We start from the raw sequence: 16,814 nt of genomic DNA on the forward strand, positions 1-16,814 counted from the left end.
CAGCGTTAGTACAGGCAATCCGTCCAAATATGTCTCATAACGCTACGTTTTGTAATAAGTGATCTTATGAGTTATTGAATGTAATACATAGTCCGTGCTGCTTTTCGACTAAAACGTTAGTTTTGCAATAGAAAATAAAATATAATTTTTTTTCCGCCTAGACCAATTTAAAAATAAAACCTTTCTTACCTAATGTGCATTGTTGTAATAACCTCCATTGTACCATACTTTATTCAAATTCACTTGACAGTTTTATGCGAGAACCGGCAACCGAAAAACTAACCAAGTAAAAGGTCGCTTAGCTTTTAACAATTCTCAAGTTACCGCTGAAATTGGCCTGTTCTATCCCCCTCCTCTCATACCCCTATCTCGGGTTCGTAGCATTTAAACACAAAAATTAAAAGAAACGACCCTATGTTTTCAGTCTCTTTCGCGGCGCGATGGTCACTGAGTGATAGTGAGTGCATATTCTTCTCATTAATAAAAGGCTCATGCTGAAGACCCTTCTGAGAAAGAGGAAGTAACAATAGACACTGCATAAGGAAAGCAGGGCATGGCCTGGACTGCATATCTTATTTTCGCTGCTCAGCTAATGAGCGTGCTTTATTAGCCAATAAAAACGCCGGAGAACCAATCACAAGGCAGAGATCGCGAACATAATAGCATGCCCTCCGCTGGCTATACCGGAACATACGTCTACCACGTAAAATTAAGTGCATTTTTTTATGTCACAGTGGCCAGATTTACTCTATTTTGTGGGGTAAGTTGGATTGCCTAAGTGTTTCATTAAATTAGTATTCGAGAACGCTATACCTAATTCAGGCCCCTGGATAAATTCTAGACAGAATACAGCCTGCTCTCAATGAATCATTTTAAAAGTAATTAAAGCCGCATTGTACACAATAGTGTTCGCGGGCTCCTATGACGTTTCCTCCTTTCCAAAAAAACAAAGAAATTCAGATGCAACAAATCTAAATGAAACAAAGTCTAAGGTGCTAGTGCTGATTGCTCTTAAGGTTTATTTGTATGAACCTCTGCGTATATACGAAGCATCGCGAAACAGAATTGAGACCATAAAATCTATCGAATTAAAAGTCTATAATCACGAAGCGCGGTGAAGTTTGTCATATAAGTAGATTCTGTGAGTCATTAATCACTTTTTGTTTTCCTGAACAGTGGCCCAATTTAGGGAGCCAAGGGAAGACGAAGCTGCCCCTTTAACCACCATTCAAGATAATGTCTGATTCACCTTGGACGTTGACCTCCTGCCGGCCACTTTATATAATGACCTGAGTAGAGCGGCCTGGTGCGCTATTGTCAATAAGATTTCATCTCTGACGGACGCGTGCACGTCGTTAGACGGTGATGGAAAAATCTCGTCGAAATCAATCATTAGGGCTTTGAGCCGACTTTGAATTTTGTGCCTATTAAGCGGTGAAGTTTAGTGACTTAATTATTTGGTTGATCGGTCTAGGTCGAGTATAAACGTTGTTACTGGTTTGTTTTAAAAATCACCCTCCTCACTATACACCTTTATCAATAATTTTCTCACTCGTCACAAAGTCAGTGATTTCTGCACTGGGTTGTTACTAAACTACGTGATCGACATGTTAGTAGAATCATTTTACTGCCGAAATTTCCGTGCCTTGTCACTGTCATGTTCTTATAAGTGTTCATGCATTATTTTGAATTTTACCTTTACTTAGCTCTACTGAGAAGCATTTTTCACTTGCCGCAAAATCTCGTCGCTGCATTTCAGATATTATTGAAAGTTTGTTCTCTATACTCAAGCTACACATTTTAGAAGATTTTCGAATTTTAAGTTGCGGCAGAACACGCAACCTAAACTTGCTCATAGTTTTTTTTTTCCATTGCGACGCGACAACGTACCACTTGCAGAATCTAATACGGTAGCCATGCGCCAGGTAGGTTCCCAGTTAATCTTACTTTCTTTATCCACATTGTTAAGGCGCTAATTCCGCCGCGCCAAATAATATAAGCGCAGTATTTTTAGTTTTAATGATAACTGCCTAAAATGGACCCAAGACGATCACTATTTTAGAACATGCTTTAGACGTTTCATAACTTGTTTTGGACACTTACATTGTCATGTATTCTAAACATTTGCCTTTTAAAACCGCAAAACCATCAAAAAGCCATTGCAAACCTTGGGTTGCAACAAACCGCCTTACTATGAAAAAGCTATGATATTGGTGGATGGAAATTTACAACGGTGTTAAAATCATAAAGAATTGAACCCAACTTGTATGAATTTTAAACTTTAAATCAGATATATTAAAGAAAAGAACGAATAATGGGTGGATTCTAAGGGAAGGCAATATTTTCCCCAGGTTGTCGTATCGGCTGCCGGCCAAATACTCACGTCCTTAAAATAATGAGGATTTTTGTATCGTCTAAAATATGACCGCATTGTTTGTGAACTGATCGCCTAAATATAGCGTGATGTTCTTCAATTCTCCTGAGCATGGCTGGTCCAACACCCGAGCTAAAAGCAACCACCAGATGGCACCAATATATGTGCACCTTTGCAGCGAGGTAATCACTCCACTTCAAAAGGGACTTATTCTGGTTTCAGGGGCTCGATATAACCCAGGAGAGCTGGGAAACCTGAACAACTGTCTTGTACGAGAGGCACGTGAATAACTAATAGACATTGTGCTGAAGGGTGCACTGAAACGAAATTGTCGCATCTATTTTATTGTCTAAACGTCAACCATGTTCTGGCAAGACGACATAGACACATTCTTTATGGTCAAAAAAGATTCTGAAGCTTTATTTAACACGAATAAACCGAGTACCAAATTGCATCTGCTGCATCTCCCCAAAGCTACCACACATGTTGTTACGCCCCCCTTCCTATGAAAGCAGCGCGCTGCTCCATGGAAGTACGTTTGCGAAAAGCGTGCTTGTACTCCTTGTCCAACTTGGACGAACCTTCTTTCCATCTCAACCTGGTTTCCCACCTCTCCCGTGCATAGTCAAGCTCTGCGGGGAGAGGAAAGTCTGAAGCATCTTGAACGCCCACACGCCAGCCTCTCTTTATAGCCTTGCCGGTGAAGGGAAATGTGATGTCTCGAACGCGCTGGAGGTGCCGAATCTCTCGAGATGCATCGCGATTTCCGATGGCTGCTCTTCGAATGCTCTCTGAAATCGGCCATTTGGAACAAAAATTATAGCAATTCGTTGCTAAGACAAACGTGCGATTGCTATTATCAGACATGGTTGATGTTTTACTTATTTATTAACGCATAAAATTATATTTCAATTTTCATTTCAGTATACTTCGACAGTATTTTGACATCATAGCTGAAGAAAAGGGGTTATCATTAAGACAAGACACTTTGACAAACAGGGGACAGTTCACTCTTTGCATGAAAATACCATAAGCAATAAAACGTCCCTCCTTATTTCTATTCGATGTATTACGTCCACATACCATGAAATAATACAAAAAAAAGGAATCAAATTATTTCTTGCAAAACATGCGATCACAATTTAACACTCAGAGAGACGACGACTTCCCATTATTCTCTCACATAAAATGATGCCGCTATTGTTTATTATAAATATCGCAGCTAAGTGTTACTTTAAACCATTGGTGGTCATCATGAGCGTGTTTTTTAGGCGTTTCGGAATGACGGCATCGTTATGACTGCTTAAATTACGCGTAGATTTAAATCTATGAACGCGTTCACGACAATAGAGAAGGAATGCACATGTTGCAAAAAAAGTAACTAAATACCGTTACGTGTTACTCACTCAAAAAGTAGCTAAATGCGTTACTCGTTACCAATTCTCAAAAGCAGCGCGTTACTCTACGTCAAACGTGAGAAGTTACTATTATCGTTACTTTCACGACCAAGTACGCGACTGCTTTTGTTTCGTGGTTTTTTCGTTTTCTTACCAGAAGTCGTTGCAGTTAAGCAGTAGCTGCCTCTCGAAGTATTGTGTCTTCCCGCGATGGCAACCTCCAGGTTTACATTCGGTGTGTACACAATTGTAGATGGTCCAACCAACGAACCCGATTGTGTTCTCTGGGTGAAGGACATTCTCAGCTGCAGAGTCCGGCCAACGAGTTCAGCCATAAACGCTGGTACACTGTCATGCTGTTGAGTTGTTTCTCGGGTTGCCCATCTGCCTCTGTCGCAATAGACGCTTACTCAGGTTAGAATTAAAATGAGGCCGTTTAAACGTTGGTGAACACGTTACTTTTCAAAAGTAACGAAATAGCGTTACTCGCTACTTGGCCTTAGAGGTAAATAAGTACGTTACTCGTTCCTTCTCTGAAAAAAAGTTACTGAAGAAGTAACTCGTTACCAGTAACGCGTTACGTAGATGTCTGCAATTCCGCTCTTAAATACGTTCAATGGAGGTTTCATGGGTTTAGTCTTCCCGTGTTTGTTTACGGGAGTTTAATTTTAGAACTATTTTTATATACGGTGCCACAGCTAAGTGTTTTGTTGGCAGCTGTTTTTATTAAACAACTTCATTTTAATACATTATGCTAGTTGTTTTTAAACTTATTAAAATTATTTTATCCGTCAATTTAAATTTATATTTCGAAATTATTATTTTTATTTGTTAATTGTATTTGCCTTCCCAATGCAATACATGACGCAAAAAGTGCCTCCACGTAGCACCAAAGCATTATAAACAGCGTTTATGAAGGATTTTGGTCTTTACGACAATTTGTTAAAATTTATTTTGTGGCTCTTATTTCCAACTGGATCTGGCTCTATGAGGTGGCTTTCACTTTAGAGCAAAATTATCTCTAAGGTAATCGAAAGGCACAGTGCATGCAATGTAAGTAGAGTTTCGTGTTTTCGATTTTTTTTTAGGTTAGGTTTGCCCCCCCCCCCCCCCCTGCGCAATACAAAAATAATAAAGTTTCAGGTTTTTTTCGGTGTCAAGTTGCAGTGTCAGACGCAAAATCGGTTTTTTTTTATGATTAAGTTGAAGGAGTCAGGTTATGTGTCACAAGGTTGTCCAATTTAAAGCGAACACGCCCGTGAACCAAATATCTAAAAAATGCTGATAAAAACGGAACCGAGAGAAGAGGCGTTTTTCTAGAATAATAACGCAACCTCAGGGATAGTTTAATTGGGACTCTGGTCTCAGTAAATGCAATATAAAGCTCTAGATATACATCTTCTCCCGGGAGGCTTGACGCTTGTTTTATTCAAAGACACAAAAATTAAAAGAAAAACCCGTTCGGTATTGTTTCCGGTTTTCCCGGATATTCAAAAGACCAGCTCAGAGATTACCTTTCGGAGTTTTCTACTGAATCAAAAGCAAGAAACCTTAAATACAGAATAAGCAAATGAGATTGATTAGTTTGGGGACGTGAGGACCACCTAAAAAAAGATTCCTAAGGCTCCAATTTCGAAATTCAAAATTCAAATTGAAAATGGGTTTTATTTTCATCATCAACAGTGCGGATTTACTGAACAAACCATCTGCGCCCTTAGCTAGTTTGGCTAGCTTGGGCCCATTTTTATTAATGCATTAAAACAGTGAGTGTTAAAAATGCAAAGACATAAAACAAAATAACCGATGTAGACACAGAAGCTACCACATATTAGCAAACAACGTCACTAATGCAATGATAATTATTCCGACATGCTGTCAAAACAAGCAAACAATAGTCTATTTATTAGGTGTGCGGCTTAAGAGAAACGGGGTCGCATCCTTTCGAAAAAATATGTGGTGTTTTAGTGAATTTTTAAAATTGTTAGATTATGTTACTATTCCAGATTTTAGTTCCGCACAAAAATATCAGTCAATCACCGTATACATTATAACACCTCGGCAGATTGAAGTGACCGGATGTGTTGGATTTGTTTAGTCGAGCACTCCGATTTAAGATACTAGCTGGAAGTGGATTGTTTGACTTTAGTATATTAACCATTATGCAAGCAATTTTATGGTTTTTATATCATGACGTGAAAAAATGCGGAGTCTATCAAAAAGGGTACGAGATTGTTGGAAGTAAGGAAAGTATGTTAACATTCTAGCACCTCGCTTTTGTTGGTCAAGTACTGGCAGAAGGTAACAGTTATACGTAAATATACGGGTGTTCCCAATGCAGATGGCACCCCCGCACCCCTCCCCGCCTTCTGAATAATGTCGACCAGAATTTTTGGCCTTTATTTGTGCGAGATGATGTATGGCCTGTTTCTCGCGTGCTTACGCCAGACGCTTATACCCTCACACCCGGTGACAGGTTAAGAGCGAAGTGGAAGCTCATCTCACCTCTTTCCACTTTAGCAGAGTGAACGCTGGAGAGGAGGTCTTCTCATCTCGAACGCTCGTTTCAAAAAGTGTGGAAAGAAGTGACAGAAGCTTCAACCTTACTTTTAACGTGTCAACGACTATAGATAGTGACCGGCCAAGTACCTGATAATGAAGCCATGAACCCACCAGATGACTGGCAGATTCATGCCAAACATGGCCTTTACGTGTGCTCTCCTAACAGCCAACCAAATCTATAAAGTCGGCAGGGTAGTCGTGTTTCACCCTCAGTCAGCAAATGTTTTATGGGTATAATGTCTGACATCGGAGATAAGAAAGCACTTAGCTGCGCTAATTGTAGTCGTTGCGTTAGCAAACTGACTAAGACAGTCCCAGAAAGAGGAAGTACTTGAATGGCTTAAAAGGACCGTAGCGTCAGCGAGAGGCGGCGTTGGAAAAGAAATACAATAGAAATAGGGATGGGACAAGGGAGCCTTCGAGAATGATAATATATCTATGGAAGAGCGTCGTGACCAAGCTGATTTGTAAAAATAACCCGGTTGTAGAATTCTTACCAGGTAGTCCACTCCACTCAAATTTATTTCATTTCCTTGGCACGCCGTAGAATGTCAGGTCACATTAAATACAATTTTATAGTGGTCAAACACCATGCGTGTATTGAAAGGCAACACTTAATGCTCTGTTAAAGTTTCGATAAGTTTGTTTTTCCACCAGACATTACTTCCTTGAGACCTTAACTTGAAAAACGACATCATTACATCTGTTTCTGACTAAACTAATTATGTCTGAAAAACAGTTAGGGCGCAGGCGAGCTGGTGTAAGTTTACCATTTTTTTAGACCACCTGAGACTGGGTGGAAGCAACACGACGACGTCTCAACGTCGTCGTGTTGCTTCCACCCAGTCTCAGGTGGTCTAAAAAAATGGTAATTATGTCTATCGTCACTGGCAACTAAACAAACGCAGGGCGTGGACATTTAAGATTCCGCTTCTTGCTTCGTGATGTGTTCTTTGGCCTGGTTATCGGCTGATACCGTAAGCAGATTGCCTGCGAAGCGATAATGAGATGCTAGCTGCGCTTTGAGATTTTGAAGCTCTCGGGGCAATAACCTCCCCTTGACACGCGAGTGTTTCTCCTTAGACGTTCCTACTTCCAGGGTCCACAATATTTGGGGAAAGGGGGGGGGGGGGGGGGGGCAGGGGAGGTTTTGACGAAATTGAATTTTATAATGAAAAAAAAAAAAAAAAGCACTAAACTTTCGCTTGAATTGCTGTCAGGTTTTTTTTTTTTTTGTTTGTTTTTTTGTTTTGTACGCAAGGAACACTTTCAAAGATCTGGTGGACCCAATGAATGGCTACTAAGAGTTACACTCAAGAAATCTACGAACCCACACCGTGAATGGGTGTATTGTATAATAACGTTGCGGCTGGTGTCACGATATTGTCTTCCAAGTAATACAGTATTTCTTGTTTTGGGCACGGTTAAAACTGCTTAAGAGTACGCATTTCTACAAAACAACCATTTTCGAATTAGTTTGCATCACAACTTTCATATTGCATTACATCCAAATCTTGTAATCCCAACTTTCTGCGAGTGTTGTATTACTGTCTTTTTATGTTGCGTCACATTTTGCCTCAATTTGAGCCTCAATAATTAGCTCACATTTTGCCTGGTTAACACATAAAATCAAAAAGTGTTTTTGTACTTCGTTTTTACACAGTGTCTTTTTGAGCATAGTGTACCTGGTGCTCTGAAAGATTTAGCTACCTCCACACATTGTTTTTTACTTGCTGATATGTCCATTATATGCTTCCTGTGTAACAGGTATTGTAATTCACTAATCAACGTACAGGTGTTGCAACGGACCAAAAACGTTCTTGAAATAAAATGTTTGTTTGTTAAAGTTCCAGGAGCATTAAATTTTCTTTCCCTGCATGCGTGCCTCTTGATCGGACGTAGGGTTCAGTACTCAATAAAGACCACGACCTCCAAGCGCAGTAGCAGAGCTGAGTTCGCGGTTCTGCCAGAGAGCCCCAAGTAAGGTAAGCACTGATCACTACTAACACTCCACCGGCGTTGCTGACCTGGGGCTACTGTATGTTCGACATAAATCACAAAAGGTTTCATTGCTCACATTTGTTTCTCGAAATTCCAAGCACAGCAACCGCCTTTGTGGCGTTGAGGCTTCGTTTCTTTTGGTCTTCGTATCGCAACATGGACGGATGGGATACTGCGTGGTCCCTTCGCCAAAAAGTCCTCGGAGTGTCACTAATCGTCTCAGTTGTTTCCTGGCGCAACGTCCCACCATCTGCTTAAAAAAAAAGGCACCTGTAACATGTTGACTCTCACAAATATCGTTGCAGCATGTCCCTTGTCGAGCGTTCCGACCTTTGAGGGCGGGTGCAGTGCTCCGTTGTGTAGCCGAACCAGACTGAAAAACTAAAAATTACGGACGGAGCGCTGGGGGATCTGAAGACACAACCCAATGGTAAATCCCGTCGTGCCCTCATGACGTCACTCCACTTGGAAGACGATGATCGAGTGAGTTGATGGGTATCCAGGACTTCTATAACCTTTACTTTCTAAAATTAAAAGTAAGCGCACGCAAGAAAAGACAATGATTTTTTGTTCTTCGCTTTTAGGGAGACAGAATAGTTCATAGTAATTATTTTGGCGAAGCACGAATATTGGTGCACCACATTTTTAACGAGGTTCAACATACTTTGGAGAAGTTATTGTCGCGCGTTTTATAGGCCTCGCAAGTGGGCTTATTTTCGTCTTCTGCGCTTAAGAAAGGAAGTAGCGGTGACGTCAAAACGCCGAGCCCTGATTGGCTGATCGCGACCCCCTATCTGAGCGTCGTCTGCTCTTTTGCAACGTCGTCTGCTAGCAACGTCGTCTGCGTCTGCCTTACTTTCGCTGCGACTTTCGCCTTTCAGAGAGGGCAGACGAAATAACTCGAGACGTACGTTGTTTTTGTCTAACAACTAGCAGACGCGCATCAAGGGGAGGAGTCGAAAGACTCAATGGCGAGGTGTCCCGAGGCGCCGAGGTTTGTTTGCTAAGAACCGAGAGGTGAACGTGTTAGTGTCCGCAAGTTCCCTCCCAAATACTTTTTCCCTCCTTTCGTGTGCGGCGAGACTCCTCACTCTTTAACGGCGTCGGCGGGTTGGCGCAGTTAACGCCGTCTGCTTTACGTCTGCTAGTCAAAGCGATGGCTGCTTTACCTTTCCTGCGTCTGTCGGAGATTCACCGCTTTTTCACCGGCGAGAGTCACCGCTGCCTCGGGAAACAAGGAGATAACAAGAGGAAGAAATTGACCCCTTAATCTAAAATTGAGGTCAGCGATCAAAGTATAATACGGGAAGGGTTCACAAGGGTCGCGCGGGCATATTCCATTCAGCACGCCAGCCGGTCGTGGGCAGACGGTCGCCGAGTCGCGGAGTGCCTGCTAGGCCTAACTGCGCAGCTCGCTTGGTCGCGTTCGGTGCAATTGTGGCTGTTCGAGCTTTTCCCAGGTGTTTGTGGATCCAGCGTTCTTGTTCGTCGTGGTCTGTTTCAAGTACTTTTTACTTTTTTCTTGCTGCTTGAAGTCGGGACGCGTGAGAAGCGCACGTAGAAAAATAAACGTCCATGGGTCGTCGCGACCGCGACGCTGTCAGCCATGCTGATTTGATCGTAAGAAGTGCGTACGAAAGCTTCGGAGCCGTCGTAGGATTTCGTCGTAACCTGCGCAAAACTTACGAAAATTTCGTTTCGTGAATACGAATTTATTCTTAAGTTTTGTCTTATGCACATTTTTGGCGTAAGATCGTTTCGTGAATCTGGCCTCTGCGCTTCCAAAAGTCGCAGGAAATGTAAGACAGACGCAGACGACGTTGCGAGCAGACGACGTTGCAAAGGAGCAGACGACGCTCAGATAGGGGGGCGCGATCAGCCAATCAGGGCTCGGCGTTCTGACGTCATCGCTACCCCCTGCGCAAGAAGCAGACGAACTTGCCCTCCGCATTACTAGAGAATCAAGCGAACGCTGCAACTTAATCAATTCCTTCGTAATATGAAACTCTGGTTTAATGCTCGATACTATTGGGTGCATCCTCAATGATGAGTCCATTGCAGCATTCGCATATGCCTCTATTTGAAGCTGGAGTAATCGGCCAGGATCCTGTTCATAAACATTTTGTTATTACAAACATTTAGGGTGCAAGCAAATGTTTATAATTTTGCAAATTATTGTTGTCGTTGCCTTTTTTTAACCGAACGTTATTGCTTGATGTAAACACTTACTGTATTTATCCCCTTGCATTATTAGGCAGCTCCAAGATGTTTGAAGTTCGCTTAATATCTTAACAGCGTCTTCATATTTCAGCATATATTAGAAACTGACTTGAATACAAAATCACAAGCCAAAAATATGTAAAAAAAAAAAAAGACCCGGATTTGACTCCTGCGGAAAACCAGGAGTTCAAGCGCGTGATGCCCACATAAATTCCTGAATTCGAACAAAGTTTAGGCACCAAAAAAATAACTTCCGAGCCATTTTATGCACATCTCGATAACAGTTTGACCAGAAAGTTTTCATTTCATTTCAATTATTACTACTCTCGGGAACGGAAGACGTTATGGACGGGGTGGGATTATAACCTGCAAGTTAATAAAACACCTACATCATGAATCAAGTTCTACTAGTACGGATACAGCATTTTAAAAATCAACAGGATTAACAATATTGGCGATGGTAGTAGAAAGGTGATTTCAGTCAACAGACCTTCAAAGTATCAATGATCTCTAGTAGGCATTGGTGCTACACTGTGGAGTTTCGACTTTATGGATGTGATCATTCCGTGGTGATATGTAGGATTGTTCCAGTAAGAGTTCAGTCTTAAGGATTGACCTGCGAAGAAATATTCTATGAAATAAACATAAACGATAAAACTTCCAGCGTAAAGGAAGATTTGGCAATGATAGGCTATTTTTCTTCACGAAAATGACGAAAATAATCTCTGGAGAAGGGGAACAAGAGTGACAAAGGGCAAATACAAACCTCCAAACACATATAGGTGACGGGTGCGCGGCTAATTGCACTGGATGTGCAAGGGTAGTTATAAATCATAAAGCACATGCATCTACTCTGGGCAGCTTTCAAGTACCCGCCAAGACTCTTAATGTTAGGATCTCGAACAGCAGAAGCGTACTTACGGTTTTGCCGGACTAATGTGTTATAGAAAACGACGTTCATCGTCAAGTGAGTCTGCAAAAAAATTACGTTTTAGGAAGCCAAGCATGAGGCTGGCATTGGAAATGATGTGGTGAACGTGCGATTCCCATGTGATGTTTGATGTGATGTGGACACCCACATATTTATATCTCTAAGGGTCAACCTGCTCTAAAATCATATTATTAAGAATAGAGGAAGGAGGATTGTTAACTTACCGGAGAAAATTATCATGTGTTTACATTTCTTAACGTTTAATGACGTGCAAAGTGCTACACAATTGTGTTTTGGAATCGAGATCATTTTGAATCATTAAGATATAATAACTGTTAGGTATTTAGCGGTGTATAACACAGTCATCATTCAATGATAAATCATGAACGTAAGCCAGAAAGGGCAGAGGGCCGAGCACAAATCCCCGAGGTACTCAGGACGGCACTGAAACTTTGAACGAGTCGGTTATATTACAATTTACAAACAGCGCATGATTAGTCCGAAATGTGCGAATCCACGAAAAGACATTAGGTTAAATGTTAAGTTTGTCAAGCTTAAGGGAAACAAGTTTATGAGAGAGTCTGGCAAACGTGACATCACATTCCTCACGTGATCGTTCCCTCTTTTTCCATAAATGCGGCCATCCGTTTGAGATATCGATGCATGAGTGGTGTTTTGGAGTTGGTAGCGTACCGTTCAACACTTCCGCGGCCTTCATTTGTGAAATACATATTTCGGTTCAGAATCCATTTAAGTGCGCTTATGCACCCATCTCAAAATCTCTTAACAGGTTTACCAACAGCTGTAACACTTATAACGGTGGTGTTACCCTATTTGCAGCCCAAGCAGTGTGGGCAGAACTAAGCATGAATAGCTAATTATAGATTAGAGACTTGGCGGCGCGCTCCGATTATCTGATCTTGACTACCTTGAGCCGCCAATGTCACTTCTCGAGTCATCAGTCATGCTACACTCTAAGAAATGCCTGCCCATATACTTACCCGCAAAACACTCGAAGACCCACTTCCTGCGACCTAAAAATCAGCTCAGCGAATGATAAGGCCGAACATCCGTTTAGACCCAAAAATTAAGACTGCGCTGTTGCATTCCGGTATGCAAGTATGACGTTTTTGCAATGCGTAATGCCTCAGCGCAGACATCATTTTTAGGTCTAAACAAATGCTCCGCCTCATCATTCGCTGAGCTGATTTTGTAGATCGCAGAAATTGGCTACTTGAGTGTTTTGCGGGTAAGTAGACGCGCAGGAATTTCTTAGAGTGTAGCGCCAGTGACCATTAAAAATCTGGGTTTCTGTCACAGACTCAGATCTGTGCCTGAACTGTCATCACGTCATAGTTAATGATCGACACATAAAGATACAAGTAGACGCACTAATACAATGTGCTTGTGTAAGTGTCTTTCCGCTGATAGGCGTGTTCTCAAAATACGTGCGTGCCTAAACACGACACCTGGTGTCACAACACCTTTCTTTCTGCACTCACTAATCCTCAGCGGGACCAATTACCAGTTTGTGCCGCATTCCGTTTCTTTTGCCAAATGGATCAGAGACTTTCTAATTATACGATGCCGCAATATCGAACCAACGCTGTAAAGGGCAATTCTTTGCCCAGATCTCCACATTTTATATCCACCATCATGTATCCTGTCCTTCTGTGCCTGATAGAATACCAAGATTTGTTATGCCAGAAGTGATAATAGGAATGGACGGGATTATAGCACTTCTAAGAGACCTAGACACTTCAAAGGCATATGGACCAGATGAGCTCTCGCCGGTAATTTTTCACAATTGTAAAGAGGAAATCGCAAGATACCTACATATAATTTTTACCAAATCACTAACAACTGGCATAATTCCCGACGATTGGAAAAAAGCAAATGTAGCTCCAATTTTTAAGTCAGGATCAAGAAATCTTGTTGAAAACTACCGCCCCGTGTCTCTGACATGTGTTGCGTGCAAACTCTTGGAGCATATATTATATAGCTCAATATATAACTTCTTAAGTTCCAGAAATTTTTTCTCTCCTTCCCAACATGGTTTCCGTCGTGGTTAATCGTGCGTAACTCAGCTAGCTGAATTTACACATTACCTTTCAAACGCCATTGGCAACAAAGAACGAGTAGATTGTATATTCTTGGATTTCTGTAAGGCGTTTGATACGGTGCCACATGATTTGTTATTGAATAAGCTTACATTAATAAGAATTAATGAAAATATTATAAATTGGGTTGCTGTTTACTTATCTCAGCGAGAACAAAGTGTTGTATTAAATTTTCAAAAATCTTCACCTGTACTTGTAACCTCGGGGATGCCTCAGGGAAGTGTACTGGGACCTTTGTTATTTCTTATATTTATTAACGACATTTGCGAGGGGATACAGTCAAACATCAAGCTATTTACGGATGATTGTGTATTATACAGAGTTATAGAAAATGACGCAGACGTCTGTACGATGCAAAAAGATTTAGGTATTTTAGAACGCTGGTACGATCGGTGGGAAATGGGCTTGAATATAAAAAAAGTGCAAATACATGTGTTTTACTCGATCTATTGTTAGCATGGCTACATATAAGATAAAAAACTATGAACTTGAGCGGGTAGATAAACACAGGTATTTGGGTGTTAATTTTTCGAATAATCTAAAATGGAATGACCACATAGATAGTATTGTAGCAAAGGCAAGTAAGATGTTATTTTTTATTCGGAGGAATTCTAAGAATACATCTCGTAGCGTAAGACAAACATTATATATTTCTTTTATCAGACCAATTTTGGAGTATGCCTGTGTTATCTGGGACCCGCCTCAGTGTTACCTCGCGAATAAGTTAGAGCGAATTTAAAATCAGGCATTAAGGTTTGTCACAGGCGATTATAGTCCGTACTCGAGCTGTACAGAAATGAAGAATAGACTGGGTTGGGACCTTCTTATACTTCGGAGAAAGTGTTTGCGGTTAAAATTCTTTCACAGTATATATCACGGGGAAACGGGCATTGAAAAGGGTCTTTACATTCTCGAACCACACCATGTATCTTCAAGGCGGAATCATTCTAAGACTGCGGCAGAGTATCGTTATCGAACTGAGTGTTTTTGCTCTTCATTTTTTGTTCAAACCGCCTGGGAGTGCAATGCCCTTCCGGAAGAACTTATAGCTATTATCAATAATGACGTCTTTTATGACAGACTGCGGAGAAGCGTGGTCGAGTGAAAATGTAGTACTGGATGATTGTCAACTGCGTTACTGAAAATGTTTTTTGAATGCGTTTTTCTTTTGTTCCCCCCTGCATAATGCCTTACGGCGAAGCAGGTATTTGTGTAAATAAAATAAATAACAATATGTACCTGTTATTTGTTATATAAAGGCCAATCGCATTTGGTGTTTAACATAAAACATCTTTTGGATGTATTATTACGTGGAAAAAAGTGCCTTAGTTGTAAAAGGAAGTCATTGTTATATCGTTTTAAAGAAAGACATTTCTTAAACTTAGTGTTCATTAAGTTCATACATCCTCTAAAATGCATATTTGTCTGTAATGTTTGCGTATTTTGGCAGAACCGTCGATATACGAACATCCCCGAATGCTAGTGTTGATACGTTGTTCCTCCGATAACGAGGTCATATAGCCTAGACACGGTTAAGACATAAACAAGGAAGATATAAAGATCTTAAAATGCCTAGCTATGTCTTTCGTCTGCTAATGAAAGCGTCTGATTGGCGCAACTGCCGACAGATGGCAGCAGAGCGCCCCCCCCCCCCCCCCCCATCCTCCTTCCTTTTCTTCCGCATCTATAGTTTTTTGAAAACTCAAAAAATATATTTTTGTGTACCGGCAATTCACAATTAAGACACGTGCCGAGTCAAGCTGAATATGCATGAGTTCATCTGTATTTGTTTTCTAAAAAGGAAAGCTCGATTTAATATTTAGAATATTCCCTTCACATTCTTACTTCCAATGTCGTTGGTGACACGTTCCGCACTTTTATGGAGAGAACTGATGCTTTGTTGGTCGTCGGGAATGGGGTTGCGCAACAACCATTTGCCGCAGACAAACCCGTAAAAATCTTCGCATGGGTCCACGGTGTTGTTAATGGCCGATAAGATTAGGTCCGCTGCAATAGAACATAACAAACACGATTCCAAGATCGAAAAGACTCAGTCGGCCGACGGGCTATTTTGGAGGCACCACATAAACGAAATGAATAAAACGTCTCTTGTAATGTTAAAAGGGTGGTACAACGAGTTTTGTAAGTTCACGATATTCCCCGTCAAATTAATCTTCGACGGTTATAACTTACAAGAAACGCGTTCGTTTTTCTCTCTATGCAGTGGTAATCACACACACACACAGACAAAAAGAGCAGCGTTGACCTAATTAATTTGCAGTCTAAACAAGAGGACACGTGATCGGGGGATTAATGTATGACACAAATGCCTATTTTAGCCGAGACGCGCCGGAGTTAGAGAAGCACAGGGTACGTGGTGTGCTCCAGGCATTGTTAGGATTCGGGTGTTTCCGTTACCGCAGCTATTTTACACAAGCCACTAGCAGAATGCTCATTGAATGCTCATCGTGAAAAAATCCCAGGACTGTGACAACAATGCGATCGCCGTTACCACTGCGTTATGCTTTGCGAAGGAGAGACTGATGAAAAAAGTCCGCATTTATAATACTTGATATTATAACGTAACAAAGAAGCTTTTTTTGTTGGTGGCGTTGCGGGCGCGTGTATTTGAGTCACTGTAGTGCCAGTAAGCTAGTGCAGAGTGAGAGATGTTTTAACTCAATATTGTTGTACTGGCCCTCTAAAATTGCAAAAAAAAATAATTTTTTAAATACTTCGATGTGACACGTATGTAAAAAAAAAAAAAGTTCCACAAACAAAAAAAATATAGAAAAATATTTATGCTGCGATACGCCCTAGGCCTCGCCCTCATAACGGTAACCCCGCCCATTACAACTGCATTGGCTTGGCTGCTCGGCCTAACACGCACGAAAGCCTAAAGTCTCTCCGTCCCGACGTCCTGTGCAGTGTTGTACGGAACGGCGTTCCTGGAACGCGTTCCTTTTAGGAGGAACGAAGGAACGCCGCCGTTCCATTTTGCATCGCTGGAACTGGAACGGGAACGCGTTACAATTTTACAGAAACGGAAAGAGTAACGGCGTTCCTTTTTTTCGTCCAGTAGAGTCATTTTTATTTTGTTTTGAACAGGGAAATTTTGAAAGTACAAAAACGTTATCATTACGAAGTGCAGGATCTCGGATCTCGTTACCTTTTTGGATACTAATATTGTGGATTATTTTGTGTAGTCCTCG

General features: G+C 41.3%; 1 protein-coding gene across 1 annotated transcript in view; it reads left to right on the forward strand.

Annotated features, from left to right (window-relative positions):
• Window positions 1–8,180, forward strand: part of LOC115325396 — a 104,189-nt gene extending 96,009 nt beyond the window's left edge. Inside the window, exon 8 of the mRNA XM_040221460.2 lies at window positions 1,177–8,180. Within this exon, the coding sequence (XP_040077394.1) occupies window positions 1,177–1,244 (68 nt within the window). The 3' untranslated portion in view covers window positions 1,245–8,180. The remainder of the gene's footprint in view (window positions 1–1,176) is intronic.
• Window positions 8,181–16,814: the final 8,634 nt, after the last annotated feature.

The sequence above is a fragment of the Ixodes scapularis genome, unplaced genomic scaffold (assembly GCF_016920785.2).
Source record: "Ixodes scapularis isolate PalLabHiFi unplaced genomic scaffold, ASM1692078v2 PGA_scaffold1__304_contigs__length_218370807, whole genome shotgun sequence".
In the NCBI taxonomy this organism is placed as follows: Eukaryota; Metazoa; Arthropoda; class Arachnida; order Ixodida; family Ixodidae; genus Ixodes; species Ixodes scapularis.